Source organism: Mobula birostris, chromosome 30 (genome assembly GCF_030028105.1).
Source record: "Mobula birostris isolate sMobBir1 chromosome 30, sMobBir1.hap1, whole genome shotgun sequence".
Lineage (NCBI taxonomy): Eukaryota > Metazoa > Chordata > Chondrichthyes > Myliobatiformes > Myliobatidae > Mobula > Mobula birostris.
In genome coordinates this window covers 8,359,281-8,373,082 of record NC_092399.1, presented here as the reverse complement: position 1 = coordinate 8,373,082, position 13,802 = coordinate 8,359,281, and the positions used below count along the sequence as shown (strand labels likewise).

Genomic DNA, 13,802 nt, shown 5'->3' with positions numbered 1-13,802 from the left:
ATCCTCTCAAAAACTGTACGAGAAGCAAGGATATCTAGGTTTTGCCTGGCAAATGATGGTGTGGTGTTTCGTTGCGGAAGGGAAAATGAGAGGAAAATGGGAGATTTTAAATTACAGTTTCTGCCAATGTCTGATCCTCCTCAAAGGAATATACTGCTTAAGAGTCTTGTTTTAATGTTCTATATCGTAATTTATAGCAAGCTATTGTTTTACCAGAAAATGTTCTTCTTTTAGTTGCTGGAAGGAAATTATGCGCTGTACTGTTCCTACACGCTGGGATTCCCAAATGACTTCCAGAATATTCTGCTGGTTATCATGGTAAGAGTTACAGCCTACAGTTATGTGCAGGAAGGAAATGAATGATGTAATGTAAGCAGTTAACTACTATAATACACTAATCCCAGATGCAAATTTTTTAATGGAAACTATGTCAGAGGTACAGTCACGTCACAATTTTTTTTTGAGTTGTATCCAACAGCAAGCTTCTTTCCTCCAGGGAATTTCACTCACCTCAGCATAATATAGATGGTGACTATCCCGCAGTACTTGTGGTCAGTGAAAATCACAAGGTAGCTAAATTATATCTTAGCTGGAACCAAAATGAAAAGAACAAATAACTTCCCAGTGGCCACACATATTAAATCCGATTCCCACTCTGACATGTCGGTCCGTGGCCTCCTCTTGTGCCACGATGAGGACACCCTCTGTGCAGGGGAGCCACACCTTATGTTCGTCTGGGTAGCCTCTAACCTAATGGCATGAAGATTGATTTCTCCTTCCACTGTGCATGCAGGTTCCCCTCCAAGCTCTCATGCCATCCCCAGCTGGAAATGCATCTCCATTACTCCTCCATTGCTGCGTCAAAATCACAACCCCGTGGCACGGCGACCATCTTGGCTCAGCAATGCTTCAGGAAAGCGGCTCACCAGCGCCACCTGTAGGAAAGATTCCGATTCGAATGTACAGTGGATTCCGGTTAATTGGGACACGTTGGGACCAGTACATTTTGGCCCAATTAAGCAGCTGCTCCAATTAGCTGAGGTTTCATGGAAATAGTTAAAAAGGTATAAAAAAGATAATCTGAATAGCAAATTATGTATTTAATGAAATAACGAACTAATTAGAACACCACCAATACTACTGCTGTATTAGTTCCTAATAGTTATCAACAGAGGAATTCATCCGTATTGCATTCTTTTGACTGTAAATGAACAAAATCAGTGCAGACACCTAGTGTAGATAATAGACTGCCTTTGTAAAGTGCTGTCAATGATTGCATCCTCCAAATCTTCATTTTCATTGTAACATTCAAAATGATTATCAAAACCTTCAAGTTCTTTGTAGTTCCTAACTTGTTGAAGTAGTGAAATCATTTCATTTCCACTCCCGGCCACTTCTGGCATCTCCAAGCTGGAACGCTCAAAACCAGCGTGAGCAAAACTGAATTGTCTTTCTGCTTATTTCTCACCAACTATCGTGACAAAAAAAATTGCTGCTTTTTGAACACAAACTCATGCAACTGACTTTGCTGTAAACATGGTGTTGCGTCTAATGGCCCTGCAAGCGCACACGACTGATGCTAGTTAGAAACTGTCCATCAACAGTCTGCTGCCCCAATTAATTGGCATAATATCCCAAATAAACGAAAAGCTGTTCCTTAAGAATCATCCCAAATAAGTGGCTGCCCCTGATTAACTGATGGCCCTATTAACCAGAATCCACTGTGCATTGAAAGATGTAGTGAAATGGTTGTTTGGGCAGACAACCGGAACACACGACGATGTGCTGGGGGCCACACAACAGAGCATGCCCATAATGCTCAGCAGAGCAACAACAGAAAAACAAAACAAGTCAACAACTACAAAACAGCCCCTTTCCCATCCCTCCCACCCACCCACCCACCCACCAAATAAAGGAAGAGAAACAGATTTATTCTGATCTTTGCCCATCAAGTAAGTAAAAATAATAAAATGTTTTTCAGAGAGTGGTTTGCACTGGAGGGAATCGCCTGTTAGAGTTATTGTTTAAAGTGGAAACCGTCCCTCAGATGTGGCAAGCAACATTGTTTGGAAAGGCTTTAACAATCTGTGCATTTGTTCTCTGAAGGGTCCCTTGGTATACTGTGCTTCCATCAGTTTTTTGTTGTGTGAGGTGGTGAATCTCCTGTAGGAAGAATGCCTCCTTCCAAACCCTGCACGAAAACTCATCGAAGCATTAGGACAGGGTGTAGGGAGCACACGGCCAGCGTTGACTCATTTGGAGCCAGGCCCTGCAACTCAGAGGAAGCAGGGTGTGAGATCAGAAAAGTTCAAAATGGTAATCAGAGCATTGAGTATAGGAGTTGGGATGTAATGTTGAAATTGTATAAGGCATTGGTAAGGCCAAATTTGAAGTATTGTGTACAGTTCTGGTCACCGAATTATAGGAAAGATGTCAATAAAATTGAGAGAGTACAGAGGAGATTTACTAGAATGTTGCCTGGGTTTTATCTCCTAAGTTACAGAGAAAGGTTGAACAAGTTGGGTCTTTATTCTTTGGAGCATAGAAGGTTGAGGGGGAACTTGATAGAGGTATTTAAAATTATGAGGGAGATAGATAGAGTTGACGTGGATAGGCTTTTTCCATTGAGAGTGGGGGAGATTCAAACAAGAGGGCATGAGTTGAGAGTTAAAGAGCAAAAGTTTAGGGGTAACATAAGGGAGTGGTAGCTGTGTGGAAGGAGCTTCCAGCAGAAGTGGTTGAGGCAGATTCAATGTTGTCATTTAAAGTTAAATTGGATAGATATATGGACAGGAAAGGAATGGAGGGTTATGGGCTGAGTGCAGGTTGGTGGGACTAGGTGAGAGTAAGAGTTCGACACGGACTAGAAGGGCCGAGATGGCCTGTTTCCGTGCTGTAATTGTGATATAGTTATATGGTAGGAGGGCCAAGAAAGGCTGCAGGAGGTGCTCCATTCAGGGAACCTGGCCCCTGCTTTTGGAGCCCCTTCCTGTGGACATGAATTACTCCAGGGTTGATGCACAGAATCGAAAGGAGAAAAATATCCTCAACACAAGAGGTGCTTTATCCAGTTTTTTTTTGTTAAAAACAGCTGCCAGCTACTGCATCACCGTTACTTGCATAGCAGAGAAAAATGCACAGACACCAAGTATTGCTTCATTAGTCTTTTAACCCACAGGGCTAAGCAAATGTCTGTAATTACTAAATGTGTTTGAGTACTATAAGATCATACTGAGCAACTTTGCATTGGCAAAACCCATTCCTTTTGGTCAAAACTAGAAGCATCTGTACCTAGCAGATAGTAGGGAGCATGTGGGTGTTCTTGAGCTGAACAGTGATGTCTTTGTTCAGCTGTTTCTCAGGCAGCGTGATATAGAGATGCATATGTATTTTGTTATACAAACCCCACTGAGCGAGAGACACTTTCTTCAGTAAACATAAAGGTTTCAAAAGTGTCTGATGAAATTCCAAGTTGAATAAAAGGTCCCTGGAGTTCATTCAAATTCAGAGCAAGGGACACTGAGTCGGGGGGAGTCGCTTGCCCTCGGAGTGCCTGTGCTCTTTGGGGAAAGTATTGGAGACCTTCCCTTTTCAGCCTTCCTCCAGTATTCTAATCTTCATTATCATTTCTCAGAAGCAGAGGTTTTATAATGGGTCAGTTCACACGCAACGCATTTTGGAAAGGGAAGCTATTTCTCAAAGGGCCTTTTACAGATAAGTGTGCATTTGCTTAAACCCACAACATAACTGTCAGACCAGGATTGCTGCGGGTTGTGGGAGGATTGGGAGACTGGTGGGGAGGAGGCTGTGCCCCCTTTTTGAATACAGTGGGTTTGTCCCTTTTTAAAACGCATTTCACTGAAACCAAGGATTGTGATTCTGGCCGTGATTGTACTAAGACATGATGCAAAGACATTGGTCATGGGAAAGAGGAGGAAATTGTAGTGAACTGATTGAGGTTTTGCTGTTCAAATGATCACCAGGCTGAAGAGAAAATTAGGTTTTTATTTTAAACAGAGCCATATTTATTCAATCAATTCAAGATTCATTAATCTTCAAAGAATGTATGAATTACTCAGCCTTGACGTTTGCTTGCTCACAGGTAGTCACAAAGCAAGGAACCTGAAAGAACCCAATTAAAGAAAAAATTACTCAATGCTTAAGAGGAAGAAAAAAATGTATATAAATCATGCAAAAAATTGAGGCAGGCAACAACATTCCGAACCAAAATTGAGTCCTCCGGTCCGAACCCCAGAGTGGGCCCAAAACTTTGCTTATCAGTTCTTCATATTAGCAGGCACAGAATATTAAAACTACTGAGACCTCTACATTTTTAGATAGGTTTATAGCAAGTTATTATGGGCACAATCTTTCCTAACGGTGCTAAGGACAGTTTAAATAATCCAGTTATGGTTACTCTGTCAAATACACAAACAGCTTGACTGGAGGTTGTGTTGGCAGCATGTGACGGGTTCAGATGATATAGAATGTCAAGTATTCCCACTAAATATAATCATAGCCCTGAATGGAGTGTGTTATTTTCAAAAGCCAGAATTGACACATTACATTTATACATCCTGACATTTTGTTTTCCCCAATGATAATTTGGTCAAAAATAGAAATAAAAGAGCCCTTTATCTGTTCGGAGAAAGCCATTTCACTTTTGAGCTGAGTGTGAGAATAGTGCTCTTGCACATCAGAATCAGAGTCACTTTACTGCCAGCATGTGAAGCATAAGACCAGCAGACACAGGAGCAGAATTAGGCCATCTGGGCCCATCAAGTCCACTCCACCATTCAGTCATGGCTGATCCTTTTTTCCCCTCCTCAGCCCCAATCCCCCGGCCTTCTCCCTGTAACCTTGGATGCCGTGTGCAATCTCTGCCTTAAATACATCCAGTGACCTGGCCTCCACAGCTGCTTGTGGTAATAAATTCTACAAATTCACCACTCTCTGGCTGAAGAAATTTCTCCACATCTCTGTTTTAAATGGTCGCCCTTCTATCCTGAGGCTGTGCCCTCCTGTCCTTGATCCTCCCATCATGGGAAACATCTTTTCCATATCTACTCTGTCTTGGCCTTTCAACATTTGAAAGGTTTCCTCATCCTTCTAAATTCCAGCGAGTATAGACCCAGAGCCATCAAATGTTCCTCGAATGATAACCCTTTCATTCCTGGAATCATCCTTGTGAACCGCCTCTGGACCCTCTCCAATGCCAGATTATCTCATCTTAGATAAGGAGCCCAGAACTGTTCACAATACTCAAGGAGAGGCCTCACCAGTGCCTTATAAATCTCAGCATCACATCCCTTCTGTTGTATTCTAGACCTCTTGAAATAAATGCTAACATTACATTTGCCTTCCTCACCACCGACTCAACTTGCAAGTTAACCTTTAGGGTGTTCTGCACAAGGATTCCCAAGTCCCTTTACATCTCAGACACAAAATACTCTGCAAATGCTGTGGTCAAAGCAACACTCACAACACGCTGGAGGAACTCAGCAGGCTGGGCAGCATCCGTCCTGATGAAGGGTTCTGGCCCGAAACGTTGACTGATGGTTTCCACGGATGCTGCCCAACCTGCTGAGTTCCTCCAGCGTGTTGTGGGCCTTTACATCTCAGATTTTTTGATTTCTCCCCATTTAGAAAATAGTCTGCATATTTATTTCTACCACCAAAGTGCATGACCATGCATTTTCCAATATTGTATTTCATTTGCCATTTTCTTGCCCATTCTCCTAATCTGTCTAAGTCCTTCTGCAGCCTATCTGTTTCCTCAACACTACCTGCCCTTCCACCAATCTTGAATCATATGCAAACTTGGCAACAAAGCCATCTATTCTATCATCTTAAATCATTGATATACAGTATAAAAAGAAGAAATGGTTCCAACACCAACTCCTGCAGAACACCACTAGTCACTGACAGCCAACCAGAAAAGGATCCTTTTATTCCCATTCGCCAATGCTCTAACCATGCCAGTAACTTTCCTGTAATACCATTGGCTCTTAACTTGGTAAGCAGCCTCATGTGTGGCACCTTGTCAAAGGCCTTCTGAAAGTCCAAATATACAACATCCACTACATCCCCTTTATCCATCCTATGTGTAACCTCAAAGAATTCCAACAGGTTCGTCAGGCTAGATTTTCCTTTAAGGAAGCCATGCTGACTTTGTCCCATCTTGTCCTGTGTCACGAAGTACTCCATCACCTCATCCTTAAAAATTGACTCCAACGTCTTCCCAACCACTGAGGTCAGGCTACCTAGTCTATAATTTCCTTTCTGCTGACTTCTTCCTTTTTTAAAGAGTGAAGTGACATTTACAATTTTCCAGTCCTCTGGCACCATGCCTGAGTCCAGTGATTTTTGAAAGATCGTTACTAATGCCTCCAAGGTCTCTACCACTATCTGTTCCAAAACCCTAGGGTGTAGTTCATCTGGTCCGGGTGACTTATGTACTCTTAGGCTTTTAAGCTTTTTGAGCACCTTCTCCCTTGTAATAGTAACTGCACTCACTTCTCTTCCCTCACACCCTTCAACATCTGGCACACTGCTAGTGTCTTCTGCAGTGAAGTCTGATGCAAAATACTCATTTAGTTCATCTGCCATCTCCTTGCCCCCCATTATTATTTCTCCGCCTCATTTGCTAGCAGTCCTATATCCACTCTCATCTCTCTTTTATTTTTTACATACTTGAAAAAGCTTTTACTATCCACTTTGATATTGTTTGCTAGCCTGCTTTCATATTTCATCTTTTCCCTTCTAATGATTCTTTTAGTTGCTCTCTGTAGGTTTTTAAAAGCTTCCCAATCCCTCTAATTTTTGGTTTGTTGTATGCCGTCTCTTTGACTTTTACATTAGCTTTGAGTATTTCTTCATTTTTGGAATACATACATCCTGCACCTTCCTCAATTTTCCCAGAAACTCATGCCATTGCTGCTCTGCTGTCATCCCTGCCAACATTTCCTTCCAATTTACTCTGGCCAACTCCTCTCTCATACCACTGTAATTTCCTTTACTTCACTGAAATACTGCTATGTTAGACTTTACTTTCTCACTATCAAATTTCATGTTGAACTCATTCATATTGTAATCACTGCCTCCTAAGGGTTCTTTTACCTCAAGCTCTATAATCACCTTTGGTTCATTACGTAACACCCAATTCAGTACAGCTGATCCCCTAGTAGGCTCAACGACAAACTGTTCTAAAAAGCCATCTCGTAGGCATTCAGCAAACTCCATTACCAACCTGATTTTCCCAACTGAACTGCATGTTGAAATCTCCCATGACTATCGTAACATTGCCCTTTTGACACACCTTTTCTATTTCCGGTTGTAATCTATGGTCCACATCCGAGCTGCTGTTGGGGGACCTGTATTTAACTGCCATCAGGGTCCTTTTACCCTTGCAGTTTCTTAACTCAACCCAAAAGGATTCAACACCTTCCGATGCTATGTCACACCTTTGTACTGATTTAATGCCATTCTTTACCAGCAGAGGCATGCCACCCCCTCTGCCTACCTTCCCATCCCTCCGATACAACGTGTAACCTTGGACATTCGGATCCCAACTACAACCATCCTTCAGCCGTGATTTAGTGATGGCTGCACCATCATGCCTGACAATCTATAATTGTGCAACAAGATCAACCACTTTATTTCGTATACTCCATGCATTGAGATATAACACTTTGAGTACTGTATTTGTTACCTTTTTTGATTCGGCATCCCTAATGCACTGATACTTACCTTTCCGGCGGCAATTTTGTCCTACCATCGGCCTGCCCGTCCTGACAGTCTGACTGCATGTTATCTGTCTATCTTGAGTCCCTTCACTCCAGTTCCCACTCCCCTGCCAAGTTAGTTTAAACCCTCCCCAACAGCTCTAACAAACCTGCCCACGAGAATATTGGTTCCCCTGGGGTTCAGGTGCAACCCGTCACTTTTGAACAGGTCATACCTCCCCCAGCAGTGATCCAACAACCTGAAGCCCTGCTCCCTGGCGCGCGGCACAGGCAGCAATCCAGAAATTACTACCCGGAAGGTCCTACTTCTCGGCTTTCTGCCTAGTTCTCTAAACTATCTTTTCAGGACCTCATTGCTTGTCCTTCCTATGTTATTGGTACCAATATATACCAAGACACCTAGCTGCTCTCCCTCCACCTCCAAAATGCTGTGAACACCATCTGAGATGTTCCTGATCCTGGCATCCAGAAGGCAACATACCATTCGGGCATCCCATCCACCGCATCTCCTATCTGTTCCTCTGACTACTGAGTCCCCTATCACTACCACTCCCCTCTTCCCCATCTTTCCTTCCGCACCACGGACCCATACCAGTAACCTGATCTCCATGGTATTCCCATGAGCGGTCAACCTCCACAATATGATCCAAGATGGTATGCTTATTATTGAGAGGAATGGCCACAGGGGTGCTCTGCGCCAGCTGCCTGTTCACTTTTCCATTTCTCCTGACACTCACCCAACTACTCGCCTCCTGCAACTTCGGGGCGACTACTTCCCTGTAACTCTGATCGATGATCTCCTTCCTGTCCCGTACAGGCCGAAGGTCATTCAGCTGCTGCTCTTGATCCCTAACACGGTCTCCAAGGAGCTGCAGCTGGATGCACCTCACACAGACGTAGTTCCCAGAATCGATTGTGGATCGGTGCCAATCATAAAGCACAAGACAACACCATAACAGGCAACACAATGACATCCAAAAATATACAAGACAATAGTGCAGAAAGAACTCTATTCATTTGCCATTTTTGCAAGCACTTTGGCACTTTCTGAAGAATGTGCTCTTCAACTGAATTAGTCATTTAAAGACTGCTGAGTTATTTTACATTTGACCGGCTAGCAGCTTCAGGGTCCATGTATCCAGTCTTGCAATGCAATAAGAAATAACTTCATTCTTTTTCAGCTTTCTGCGACCTTGACCATCCCTTTTTGGCAATGGTTTTTGACCAGATTTGGCAAGAAGACTGCTGTGTATGTCGGCATGTCAGTAAGTTTAACCACGGTGGTTAATGTGGAATGGGCTGGTGAGAAATGTCAGTATGTTTGCTTCTGCAGGTTCAGATGAGGGTTATTAATAAAAGCCACAACGGCTGAAATTAGAAAATGGGTAAACATATTTGGTAAGGGGAGAGATGTTTAGACTACTGGCTGAAAACCTGGGTGACAATTGTCTCTTCCCAAAATAGTTATCCAAAGGAAAATAAAATCCAGACGGGAAAGTATAGATAGTCAAGACTGCTGCATCAGACAGCAACAGTATATCAAGTGGGACAAGTTAGCCATCTTCCTGCTCAGCACTGTTGACTATCACCCCCTGCTGGCAGGTGTTTCTATAAACCAGATCAGGCTGGGTGAAAAAGTTCAAAGTAAAATTTTTATCAAGGTATGAATACTAGTTACAGTACTGTGCAAAAGACTTAGCCACACATATATAGCTAAGACGCCTAAGGTTTTTGCACAGTACTGTGGTGATTTTGTGTATTACACTGTATTGCTACTGCCGCAAAAAAAACAAATTTCATGACGTGTGAGTGATGATACACCTGATTCTGATATGGGTGTCTATTGTGGACTGAAAGTGGGAAGGGGACAGGGAGAGGGGAATCATGGTTGGGGAAAGGGGCAGGGAGAGGGGATCATGGTTGGGAAAAGGGGCAGGGAGGGGGGATCATGGTTGGGAAAAGGGGCAGGGAGAGGGGAATCATGGTTGGGGAAAGGGGCAGGGAGAGGGAAATCATGGTTGGGAAAAGGGAAGGGAGAGGGGAGGGAGCGGGAGGCACCAGAGAGACATTCTGTAATGATCAATAAACCAATTATTTGGAAACAAATGATCTTGCCTAGTGTCTCAGGGCTGGGTGTGTCTGCAACCATGCCAACCCCTGCCCCAGGCACTCCTTCTCTGCCACGTGTCCCACACCCTCGCCTTTCCCAACATCCTTTGCTCCTACCAGGTTTACAAATTCACTCTCCAGTCCACGTTGACAAATACAGTACTGTGCAAATGTGTTAGGCACCCTAGCTGCCTATATGTGCCTAAGACTTTGGCACAGTACTGTGCACCTCTTGAGATTCACTTTCTTTCAGGCACCCACAGAAAAATAAAGAAATACAATAGAATCCATGAAAAGCCAAACATAAACAAACATCCAACATGCAAAAGAGGACATATTGTGCAGATAATAAAAATGTAAATGAATAATACTGAGAAAATACTGCAGAGTCCACAGGCCATGGAGTCACTTCAGCACTGAGGCAGGGTAAGTGAAGGCATCCACACCAGGCCAGAAGCCTGATGGTTGTTAGGCAGCAACTGACCCTGGGCCTGGTGGTGTGGGACCCAAGGCTCCTGCACCTCCTGCTAAATTAATATAAAACCTTAAGATATAGGAGCAGAATCAGGCCATCAGGCCATTTCATCATGGCTGATCCATTTTCCCTCTCAGCCCCAGTCTCTTTCCCCATATCCCTTTATGCCCTGACTAATCAAAAACCTGCCAAGCTTTGCCTTAAATATACCAAATGACCTGGCCTCCACAGCCACCTGTGGCAATGAATTCCACAGATTCACCACTCTCTGGCTCAAGAAATTCCTCCTCATCTCTGAAAGGACGCCTCTCTATTTTGAGACTGTCTCGTAGGTTTCAATGAGGTCACCCCTCATTCTTCTGAATTCCGGTGAGTGCAGGCCCCGAAGCCTAAACCATATTGGCTATTGTTTCTCACTGACCAGACCCAAAAGAGGACCAGCTGAGGATGGCCAGTAATGGTGCCCTTATACCCCTGTGAGCGAGCAGCCAGTCATATGAGCTCAGACACCCACTATCCGATCAGTTTTGGGCCTTCTCATTTTGCCCCAGGATTTCTTCTTCTCATGTGGTGATTATCATCCCGTCCTTTTCCCGGAAAAAAAAACACCTTTCAAGGTCACACAGTCGTGCCGTCTCCCAGTTACTGCTGTCTTCTGTCCTCAGCCCAACCTAGCCGATGGCACCGTTTCCCTTCATCCCTCATTGAAGGCAATAGAAAGCTGCTTTTCAGGACTGTCCCTTCCATCGTTCTCACTCTTGAACCTTCATCCGAAAGCAGGTTATCTGATAAGTCTGAAACAGAATAGTTTACTGATAAAAGTCTGATCAAATGTTGACAGAGTGCAATTGGCATGTTTGATTACTGAGCTTAACAACAGCACAAGATACCAGCTGTGTTGACAGAGTAGCCACTTGGCAACAGTAATACATCTCTGGCTCTGCATTGCTATTTATGGATTCTATTACATTTCTTTATGAGCTATCAACACAGATATTGCGCCACAGTTGTGAGTTCAGTTCCGGTGCCGTCTGTGGAGAGTCTCTGTACGTCCTCCCGGTGGAGTGTGTGAGGCTTCCCCTGGGTGTTCGGTCTCCTCCCACAGCCCAAAGATGTACGGGGTAGGCTAACTGGTCGATGCAGACTGTCCCGTGACTAGGTTAGGGTTCAGCGAATTGGTCAGGGGTTGTCGGAGCAGTGCGGCTCGAAAGGCCAGAAGAGCCAACTCCGAACTGTTTCCCTAAAAGAGTAAATAATAAATATCCAACACCTGATCGAAGCAACAACTCGAATCTTTCTTTTCTTCTAAACTTTGAGCTGCTCCGGGAAACAGTGGCCATTGCATGTAGCAAAAGAGTTACGTGATTCCCCTTTGAAGCCCTATCTAATTTTGTTATTCTCACTCTTGGGTTAAGCACAGTGATGAGACGTCGATGAGAAATTAAATTAGCTCCCTTTTCTAATGTACTTTGAGCAAATCTACAATTGCCCAATCGTGACATTGGTCAAAGTATCAATAACAGGGCCATTGACCCTGGTATTCATCAAGATAAACAGCAATACAGAGCCAAAAATGTATCGTCTTCACAGAGTGATTGCACTCTGCAGTCAATGATCTGAATTGTGTTCTGTTCCATCAGCAATTCAAGGTTGCCCACATGGCGGTCAGTGTTCTGAAAGCATCGATTTTCCTCATAGCCCTCTTTCAAAATCTTATCAGATCAGTTTGCTGGTTTTGAAGTTGCCTCATTGGCTTGGTAGTGACTTTGCCTTAAAGGTGTATAACCCAGCTGGGACGGTGTCCTGACAGAGGGACTCAGCCGGAAGCGTCAACGCTTATTCCCCTCCATGGATGCTGCCTGACCTGCTGAGTTCCTCCAGCATTTCCAGCTGCAGTGTAGCTAAATTTAACTAGAGCTTATAACCCTAGCCTGCACTGCCTGGTATAGTGGTAGAGGCAAATACATTAGAGGCTTTTAAGAGACGTTTGGATAGGCACATGGATGTGAGGAAGATGGAGGGATATGCGCATTGAGTAGGTCAGAGGGATTAGTGTTTGAGTGTTTTTGATTTACTTTTTAGCTGGTTCAGTAGAACGTTGTGGGCCGAATGGCCTGTTTCTGTGCTGTACTCTTCAATGTTATGACCCCAGCCTTAACCGGTCAGTCACTGAGTCAGTGTTTAACTGCCAGGTCAAACTTTTTTTTCAATTTCAAATCCCAGAAATGATCTGAATCAACGTTTTTTCTTATCACTGTGAAAGACGAATTGTTTATATTCTGATTGCACAATTCATTTGGGCTCTAGGATAACAGCCCAAGCTTGCCACATGATGGTGATAATCAGATCAGTTCACCTTGATGAATGGTAAAGGACACACAGTCAGCATTGTAGCATTTTTACCATTGCAGAAGTTAAGGAAAAAGTTCACTGCCACCTTAAGGGCGACTAGAGAATGTGCAATTAAATGCTGCCTCAACCTGTCCAATATGTCCCTTAATGAATATTTTTAAAAATTTGCGCAGTTGTGTCTGTTTTCAAGACTAAAAGGAAGAGAAGTACAGCTTTGAGACAGCCACTAGGCCCATCTAGTCTATGCCGAAACCATTTAAACTGCTTACTCCCAACAACTTGCACCTGGACCATAGCCCTCCATACTATCCATGTACCTATCCAAACTTCTCTTAAATGTTGAAATTGAGCTCGCATAAACCACTTACTTGCCCTGGTAGCTCATTCCACGACCCTCTGAGTGAAGAAGTTTCCCCTCATGAACCCTTAAACTTTTCACCTTTCACCCTTAACCCTTAACCCATGACCTCTGGTTGCAGTCCCACCCAACCTCAGTGGAAAAAGCCTGCTTGCATTTAGCCTATCTATACCCCTCATAATTTTGTATACCTCTATCAAACCTCCCCTCAATTTTCTTGTTCTAAAGAATAAAGTCCTAACTTTTTCAATCTTTCCTTTTTCCTCAAGTTTTCCGGTCCCGTCAACATCATTGTAAATTTTCCCTGTATTCTTTCAAGCTTATTTACAGCTTTCCCGTAGATAGGTGACCAAAACTGCACACGATGCTCCAAATTAGGCCTCACCAACATCTTGTACAACTTCAACAAAGCACCCCATCTCCTGTACTAAATCCTTTGATTTATGAAGGCCAATGCACGACCCTATCTACCTGTGGTGCCACTTTCAATGAATTATGGATCTGTATTCCCAGATGCCTTTGATCTACAGCACTTCTCAGTGCCCTACCGTTCACTGTGTAAGATCTTTCCTGGTTGGTCCTACTGAAGTGCAAAACCTTGCACTTGACTGCATTAAATTCCACCTGCCATTTTTCCAGCTGATGCAGATCTCTCTGCAAGCCATGATAGCCTTCCTCGTTGTCCACTGCACCCCGAATCTTAGTGTCACCCGCAAGCTTAACCACATTATCATCCAGATCATTGATATATAAACAAGCAACA

At 43.7% G+C, this 13,802-nt stretch overlaps 1 protein-coding gene across 3 annotated transcripts in view; it reads left to right on the top strand.

The window, feature by feature from the left end:
* Nucleotides 1–13,802, top strand: part of mfsd2ab (MFSD2 lysolipid transporter A, lysophospholipid b) — a 79,107-nt gene that overhangs the window by 58,881 nt on the left and 6,424 nt on the right. For 2 of the 3 annotated variants that reach the window (XM_072247251.1, XM_072247254.1), the window contains 2 exons: nucleotides 235–318; nucleotides 8,927–9,010. In XM_072247251.1, the coding sequence (XP_072103352.1) occupies nucleotides 235–318; nucleotides 8,927–9,010 (168 nt within the window). The remainder of the gene's footprint in view (nucleotides 1–234; nucleotides 319–8,926; nucleotides 9,011–13,802) is intronic. The other variant, XM_072247253.1, reaches the window with a different exon arrangement.